Raw genomic sequence first — 8,625 nt, 5'->3', positions numbered from 1 at the left:
CCAGACTTACTGGTCTGACAGAGACTGGAGAAGCCCTGAGAGTATGGCCCCCAGACATCCTCATAGCTCAGTACTGAAGTCACTTCTGAGGTTCACCCTTCAGCCAAAGGTTAGACAGGCCCATAAAACACAAGGAAACAAAATGGGCACACCAGCCCAGGGTCAAGGAAGAGAAGGCAAGAGGGGACAGGAAAGCTGGTAATGGGAAACCCAAGGTCGAGAAGGGGAGAGAGTGTTGACATGTCGTGGGATTGGCAACCAATGTCACAAAACAACATGCGTATTGATTGTTTAATGAGAAACTAGATTGCTCTGTAAATCTTCATCTAAAGTATAATTTAAAAAAAAAATCAAAAATAAATAAATCTTATTGAAAAAAGAAAACTGGAAAGATAATAACAAAGCCATTGTTTATTGAGCACTTACTATGTGTCAGGGACTGTTCTATGCACTTGACTTGTAATAACCTTATGAGGTAGGTAATAGTTAGCCGGTAAAGGAAGTGAGGCCAGGAGGGTAAAGTGGCTTCGCCCAGGGTTACACATCAACAAAGTGGCAGAGCCAAAATGCAAACCAGAGCAATCCAGCTGCAGAGCCTGTGCCCTTAGCAGCATACCACCCAGTGGTTGCTGTGATGGCCACCAGCACAGGGTGACTTGGGGACAGATTCGGGACACTGGAAGTGGTGGAGGAAGATCAGAGCAGACTTATTGCAGAAAGTGAAACCTGAGCTGAGTCTCGAAGATTGTAATCATTTATTGTTGTGGATGTCTCCTCCTCACGTCCTCCTCTTTTGTCCAAAGACAGAAGCTGCCTTTTATTTTTCATGCCTTTTTTATTGTGCTCAAATATATATAACATAAAATTTGCCATTTTAAGGACTTTTAAGTGCACACTTCAGTGGTATTAATTACATTCACAATATTGTGTAATCATCACCGCACTCTAGTTCCAAACCCTTTTCATCACCCAAACAGAAACTCTGTGCCATTTAAGCAATAACTCCCTATCCCACCCACCCCTGTCCAATCTACTTTCTATCTCCATGAATGTGCCTCTTCTGGATATTTCATATAAGTGGAATCATACAATATATGTCCTTTTGTGACTCGCCTATCTCACTCAGCATGAAGTTTTTGAAGTTCATCCATATGGTGACATGTATCAGTACTTCATTCCTTGTATGGCTGAGTAATATTCCATTGCACGGATATACAGTTGACAGACACTTGAGTTGTTTCCACCTTTGGGCTATTGTGAATGGTGTTGCTATGAACTTTGGAATACAAGTATTTGTTTGATATCTTATTTTTAATTCTTTGGGGTCTTTACCAGAGACTGCGTTTTATTTGTTTCTTTCTCTCCGAGATCCAATACAGTGCCTGATATACAGCAGACATTCAATGAACAGTTGCTGACTAAGTATATGAACCAGAAAGTTAAAAACGTTTTGGACTTGGGGACCATGTCCTGTTTCTCTTTGACTCCTTAGCTCCTAACACAGTTCTGGGCATAAAAATGGAACTACGCCTCACCTCGTTCTGTAGTGGGGGATGCGCAGGGCCTGGGGTAGACAATATGGAATCTCTTTCTTCTGGCTTAGAGAGCTGGGTCGGCCATGTCTGAGCAACCCCCATGGGAGCAAGCGGACCGCCTAGAGCCCACAGCCAGCTTAGGTGGAGGAAGAGAAGGAAGATAATGAAGGAGGCAATACATGAAGCAGGAGGGCTGGCGAGGAGAGGAGAGGAGGATACGAGGAGAGGGACAAAAAAAGGAGGGGCAGATGGCTTTTAGGCCTACCGTCTGGCCTAAAACCCTGTGACAAAAATCAAATGGCATCTGAGAGGAATATCCCCAATCTGAGAGAAAATCTCTTCATTTAAGCATTTACTGAGCTTCTCCTGTGTACCAGCAGTATGCTAGGCTAGGCCTCAAGGATAACAAAGGTAAAGAAGACATAGGCCCTCTTGGTCAACTCTGGGGCCATGGGCACAGGGGTGTGAACACCTAAGAGTGCCCAGACTTGCCAGACGCCATGGTGGGCATCTGTACAGAGCCCAGGGGCCACACAAGGGAGTGTCCACCTCACTCTTGGAGGCCACAGCAGACTTCCTTGAGGAGCAAACATTTGAGCTCAGTTTTGAACAAATTAAATAAATCTGGGAGTCTACAATAAAATCGTGATGGGAGTGGGAAGAGAAAGAGGAGGAGGAAGTTTGGTTCAGACTGAGGCCACACTTTGAACAAGGGCCCTGAGGTGTCCAAACCACCAAGAACCATTTACAGTCACAGGACCTTGGGGTGGCCACTGGGAAGCTATTGAGAGAGATTTTGGAGAAAGATTTGCAGTTCCAGGGAATCACCCTGGCTGGAGTACAGAGCATGGATGAAGGGGAAGTTGAAATGGAGGCGAGGATGCTCTAGTCACACACACAGAAAGTTAGGACCAGTGGGGTGGGGAGGAAGTTATAGATAAAACAAACTCCACAGGAAGGACTTGTGAAGAGATGAGGGAGCTAGGGGAGTCCAAGATGGCTCCTGGGCTCCTGGCTTGGGTTTCCAGGTTCTCAGAGGTGAGACAGAAAGAAGCAGGTCTGGGAGAAAGATGAGCCTCCTGTGACATGTGGGTTTGAGGTGGTGATGTCCTGTGCACAGCTAGTATGTGAGTCTGAAGTGAGAAGAGGGGCCTCGGCTGGAGATCCAGTTTTGGGAGTCATCAGAACATACTGGTCCTGGTAACCAATGAAGGGTCCTAGACAGCCCAAGGGGAGAGTAAAGAGAAAAAAGAGAAGAGTACCAACACCAGAACCCAAGGGAACGAGCCAACACGTAAGGAGTGAGCAGAGCAAGAGGAGGACCCAAGTCCGAGGGGGACATCCTGAGAGACAGGGAGAGAGAACAGTGGGTGTAGAGAACAGGAAGGAGAATGACCTGTTCAGGTCAAGGTCACTCATTGAACAAGGTCACCAAGGCTTCCAGCCTTATAGTTTGGAAAGGCAGAACCTTGGGGTGGGAGACACGACAGGATGCCACAGGCCAAAACGGAGTTCATAGGCCTGAAAGGAAGCATTCTGTGCAGGAAGCAGGAAGCAGGGAGAGGCAGGTTGGGGCTGGGATCCTTGTCCTGGGCCTCATACATCAAGCCTCCTTCTTCCCAAATCATCCCTTAACCAGCTCCTCGCAGCCTGCCCCAGAACCCGCTGTATGTCTTTCCCACCCTGGCCCCATTACTTGACTCCACTACAACCCCATGTTGCCTTGATTGTTGGCCATACTATAGGGTGTTGACCTGGTTCTCCCACCCGTGCATGTGTCTGGTTTGTGACATTGGTCCATGTTGGCTGGGCACCATTGTCGGTGGGTTACTGTGTCTGTGTGTTTGTCATTGTTGAACTTGTGCTCTGGTGGTTGGCCCATGTGTTTTGTGTCTTTCTTAGATGGACTCTTGTCTGAGCCAGGTCCTTGTCTGGTCACCCGAGCAGCCTAACCCATGCCCACTCACCCCTCAGCCCTAAATCAGGGCACTGGCAGATGCTACCCTCAGAAACCAGGCCAGAATCAAAAATATGTTTGCAAAAGATAGGAAACTTTATTGACAGATATTTTCATCTCAGTAGAGAAGCTGAGAAACCAAAGAGTAGTCAAACAGAAGAAGCCAATTGGGAGAGACAACCCCCTTGGGAGAGTGGGGGCTGGGCATCCTGAGAGTAGTGGGGGGGCGGGTACAGAGCCTCCCTTCCTGCAGTCCCTCCTCTCTCCTGCAGGGAGCCATAGCCGGCTTCTCCTCTGGGTGCTGAAGACAAAGGGAGGGTGTGCTAGGCAGATTTAGGTCCTGCGGGTTTCGGAAGTAAGGCGACTGGTGGTGGTGGTGGTGGTGGTAGAAACTTTTCCTGGGAAATGGAAGCAGAGATGAGATGCTCAGGCTGAAGAAGACCCCCTCAAGCCATGTCAGGGCCCCCAAAGGGGCTCACAAACCCCTGATTAGCCAGGTGGTATGTTGATGGGGACTGTATGTTATTGTCCCTGAAAGTGGCCCCCTCCAAGACAGCCCAGTGGCTCTCGGAGCAGGGGACTATTTTGAAAAGAAAATAAAAGAGCAAATGACCACTTCCACCTCAGTTCTCTCCCTCCCTACAGTTGGGATCTGGCACTGCCTCCCCACCCAGGGTAGTGAACAGAGCCTGACCCCACCTCCTCCCAGGGTCCTTCCTTACCTCCTCCAGAGGTGAAGCCAGTCATCCTGGGAGAGAGGAGAGAGGCAGCAGTGAGCAGAAGGTGACCAAGGGCAGGTGCTTACCTGTCCTCCTCATGGGGCCTCAGATCATCAGTTGGGGCACCTGTTTGGGTTTTTCCACCTGGCTGTGCCCCCATCCCAGGGGTAGCAGCATCAGGTGCCCACCAGGTCTGTCTGTCTGTTTTGTTGAAGTCAAAGAGGCCTCAGGAGGAGATATTATTGGCCCCAGGATTCAGGGCACTTTCCAGAGGCTTTGTCCTATCCCCAGTTCATTCTGTGTCCCCCCTCCCCCATTCCCTAAGCCCATAGAATGGCTAGGTCCCTGCAACTGGATGAACTGAATCCAAGCTAATGCTTTTCCAATATTAGATGCCCAGTCCGTAGTCCCTCTTCTTTCCATCCAATTCAGAGACCTGAATTAGAAAGCGTAAAGGTTTGGATGCTGCAGCCTGCTCAGGAAACACCACCAGAGTCTGACTCAAGACACCACAAGACTCTGGTCCTGGATCTTCTTCCAGGCTGCTTAAGCTCAGATAGGTCCCTCCCCTGCCTGAGCCTTATCCCATCCTCTATGACATGAGGACCTGGTCTCTAAAGCCTCCCTGCTCTGACACCCCAGGGTTGAGCTGTTACTTTCCCGAGAAGCCAAGAGGACCTACTTGGCGTCCTGGCCCTCGAGCAGGCTGCGGTAGGTGGCGATCTCCTGCTCCAGGCGTGTCTTGATGTCCAGCAGCACATTGTATTCCTGGTTCTGGCACTCCATCTCACTGCGGAGGTCACTCAGCTGCTGCTCGATGCTGCTGATGAGCCCCTGGATCTGCTGCAGCTGCAGGGCGTAGCGGCACTCTGTCTCCGCCACAGTGCTCTCAAGCCCGGCTTTCTGGTGGGGCAATAGAGAAGAAGTCCTGAGACGAGCCAGGCCAGAGGGAGGCCTAGAGGGAATGACCACAGTCAAGGGGTCGTAGGAGTACCATGCTAAGCTGGGACTGCAGCTCTATCTCCAGGCCCTGGAGAGTGCGCCTGAGCTCTGTGATCTCCGTCTTGCTGGTCTGGATCATGGTGACGCTGGATGTCACCTCCTTGCTCAGCTCTGCACTCTGAAATTCAAATGGAGGAAGGTCGTGGAGGAGCCCAGGTATAGAGCCCTAATCAAGAGGTGATGTTCACCTGGTGCCACCTAGCTATGTGGAGTGAGAGGGCCTGGGTACCTTGTTGTTGAACCATTCCTCGGCATCCCGGCGGTTCTTCTCTGCCATGGCCTCGTACTGCTCCCTCATCTCGGCCAGCACGCGGGTCAGGTCAATGCCTGGAGTGGCATCCATCTCCACGGTGACCTGGCCTGCCACCTGGTTGCTGAACTCCTTCATCTCCTGTGGAGGTGGGACAGGAAGATGTGTGAAGTTTCCCATCCTTCCTCCCTTGGCTCTGAATACGGTGGAAGCACATTGAAAGCCCCTCCAGGCCCCAGAGTGGAGGCTATGTCAGGGTGCCCCAGAGGGCTCCCCTTTCTCACTGGAGTTGATTCAGCCCTCTCACCTCCTCGTGGTTCTTCTTCATGTATACCAGCTCCTCGTTCAGGCTCTCAATCTGCATCTCCAAGTCTGTCTTGACCAGGGTCAGCTCATCCAGCACCCTGCGCAGGCCGTTGATGTCAGCCTCCACGCTCTGGCGCAAGGCCAGCTCATTCTCATGCCTGAAAGATTAAAAAAAAAATTTTTGTTTTTGAAAAAGCATAAATGATATTCGACACTACCCCTACCCCTGCTCTGGATTCTGCTGTTTCTCTAAGACCGTTTCTCCTGGAATGCCCCAAGTTCATTTCTCAGATGAACATTTGTCTAAAAGAAGAGACTGCTGGAAAAAGTGAACAAGACAAAGAAACTCACTTGAGCCTGAAGTCGTCTGCGGCCAGCCGGGCATTGTCAATCTCCAGGATGACCCGATTGTTGTCGGTAGTGGCTACTAGGATCTGCAAAATACAGAAGTTCAACTCCAGAGCGTCCACAAGCTTGGCGAGGAGGACTGAGAAAACATGGGAAGAAGCTGGTTTTGGTCTTTTAACTGCCCATGTGAGCTGGGACAAGGCACTTCCATCTGGAGCTCAGTTCCTCTTTTGGAAAGTGAAGAGTGGAACCAGGTCCCCTCCAGGATGTGCATTGCAGGGCAACGACCCCACTGAGATCATCTTTGATTAGTCACATCTCCATGGGCTCAGACTAGCAACCCCTCCAGGCCACTGGATTGAGAACCTTCTCATTAGAGTCAGAAGGGGCTCAGCCGGGCTCCACATATTCAATAACAGCTGGAGTTGATTTCCCAGCTTAGCATGGGGGAAATCCAACTAATATCCCCCTCCATTTGAATTTCTTTTCTGAGCTTCTATATTGCAAAGCACTTAAAAGCCACCCCACCTGGCTGGGGCTCAGCCCAGGCAGGTGGATTTCCGTTCCAACAAGCTGGCAGCACAGCTGATGGACAGGCCTCGACCGAGAGAATCTAGGCTGAGCACCACCTAAGCCACTGCCCCCCACCACCCCTACTTGGCTATCACCAACTGAGAATAACAGTTTAAATAGGGCTTCTACAAAATAAACAATTATCTACAGACCACTGAATGAACGTGTATCCCTTTCTCTGTTGATTTTAGACAGTCTTAGTGGCTTTTAAAACTGTCGTGGTTTCCAAACAACTGAGTGGGTTAGGATTAGAGAGATGGAGTCACTAATAAAATAACTGTTTGGAAAGTGGTACAAATTGTGCCATGGGTAATAATAACAATAACAATGAGTAATGGGAGAAAATGCCTTTGGGGTACTGCAGCATGAGGAAGCCCATCAGAGTAGAGACTCTGAGTAGTGAAAGACTAGAATTTTTCCCTGCAAGAGGATGAGAATCCCATCCACACGGCCTCATCTGGTCCCCTGGCATACTGTGTTTCCTGCCTTCACAGTCTGCCCTGCACTGGAACCCTCGTCGGCATCTCAGGGCTCACCTTGCCCCGGAGCTCCTCGATGGTCTTGTAGTAGTTGCTGTAGTCATGCTCCGGGCTGGTTGGGCTCTGCTTCAAGTGCCATTCACGGATCTTCACCTCCAGGTCGGCATTGGCCTCCTCCAGGGCACGCACCTTCTCCAGGTAGGAGGCCAGGCGGTCATTGAGGTTCTGCATGGTGAACTTCTCATTGCCGGAAAGGAGGCCGCCATCACCACCACCAAAGTCACCAAAGCCACTGCCAAAACCGCCACCAAAGCCACCTCCAAAGACACTTCCAAAGCCACTACCAGCCCCTCCAACAAAGCCACTACCAGCCCCTCCAACAAAGCCACAGCTCACACCACCCCCGTAGCCCCCAGCTGATCCTCCAGAGACAAAACGGGTTGAGCAGGTGGAGACGCTGCGGCCCCCTCCCAGCTGGCAAGAGCCACCCCCGAAACCACCTCCATAGCTGGCAGAGGAGCTCTGCAGGCGGCAACTCATGACGAGAGTGAGGTGGCAAGCAGGTGCAGACAGGAGCTTGACTGGGCCTGGGCCGAGGACGATGGCTGTTCCCCAGAGTGGACGCTTTTTATACACCCTCCACGGGGGTGGGACAACCGCCCTATCTTCTCCCCTCCCCTCCCCACCCCACCCTCGAACTTGATGCCAGCTGCACTTCTGATTCCCACAAGCCCAGCCACCTCTGCTCTCCAGGGTGGGTTGTGCCTTTGGGGGGTGGCTTTTTTTTAATCCTTGACAAAAGGGATGATTCAGAGGGAGCTGTGTTCTGCTTGAGACTACCCTGTTGACAATTGAGTTATATTTCACCTTTCCACTTAGAGAGGCTCTCAGCCCCACCCAGTATGAGAATGAGGACTGAGCTACGAAGGTCTGCCAGACAGCCTGTCAAAGCAAGCGGTGGCCCTGTGCAGAGTGGCCCTCTGCAGAGTGGACCTGGGCTTGGCCAGGTCACTGCAGCCGTCAGTCTCCCTTCTTCCAGTTTCTAGAACTTCTAATCAAAATGTTCTGTACCCTTCTTAGTATTTCATCAACTCCATTTCCCCCAAAAACTCTGATCACAAACTTTGCTCAGTGCTATAGAATCAACTGCCTTAGAGACATTTGGATTGATAAAAACACGGCTCCAAGACCATAAGAAAAAGTCACAGGGGCCGAGGACCTTAGAGGCCATCTGACACAACTGGGGAAACTGAGGCACAGAAAGGGGAAGCAGAGCTGCCTGTTATAATAATAGCTCATATTCTCAGAGCCCTTACCACATGCAAACACTGGGCTGTCTCATTTAATCTTTGCAATAACCCAATGAAGTGGGTCCTACTATTCTCTCCATTTTACGTGTGAGGAAGCTGAACCTCAGGGGTAGAGCCAGGATGGAAACCCAAGTTTGGTTTTAACT

The 8,625-nt window shown here is 50.6% G+C and overlaps 1 protein-coding gene across 1 annotated transcript; it reads right to left on the bottom strand.

Moving 5' to 3' along the window:
* Positions 1-4,889: 4,889 nt before the first annotated feature.
* On the bottom strand, positions 4,890-7,709 carry KRT13 (keratin 13). The gene is made up of 6 exons (XM_012559689.1): positions 7,227-7,709; positions 6,121-6,203; positions 5,771-5,927; positions 5,443-5,604; positions 5,206-5,331; positions 4,890-5,114 (listed from the first exon to the last, which is right to left on the bottom strand). The coding sequence occupies exons 1-6, from the start codon at positions 7,707-7,709 to the stop codon at positions 4,890-4,892; spliced, it is 1,236 nt and encodes a 411-aa protein (XP_012415143.1).
* Positions 7,710-8,625: the final 916 nt, after the last annotated feature.

The sequence above is a fragment of the Trichechus manatus genome, unplaced genomic scaffold (genome assembly GCF_000243295.1).
Source record: "Trichechus manatus latirostris isolate Lorelei unplaced genomic scaffold, TriManLat1.0 scaffold00294, whole genome shotgun sequence".
Taxonomy (NCBI): domain Eukaryota; kingdom Metazoa; phylum Chordata; class Mammalia; order Sirenia; family Trichechidae; genus Trichechus; species Trichechus manatus.
The sequence above is the reverse complement of the archived record's forward strand: the minus strand, read 5'-3'. Positions and strand labels throughout refer to the sequence as shown.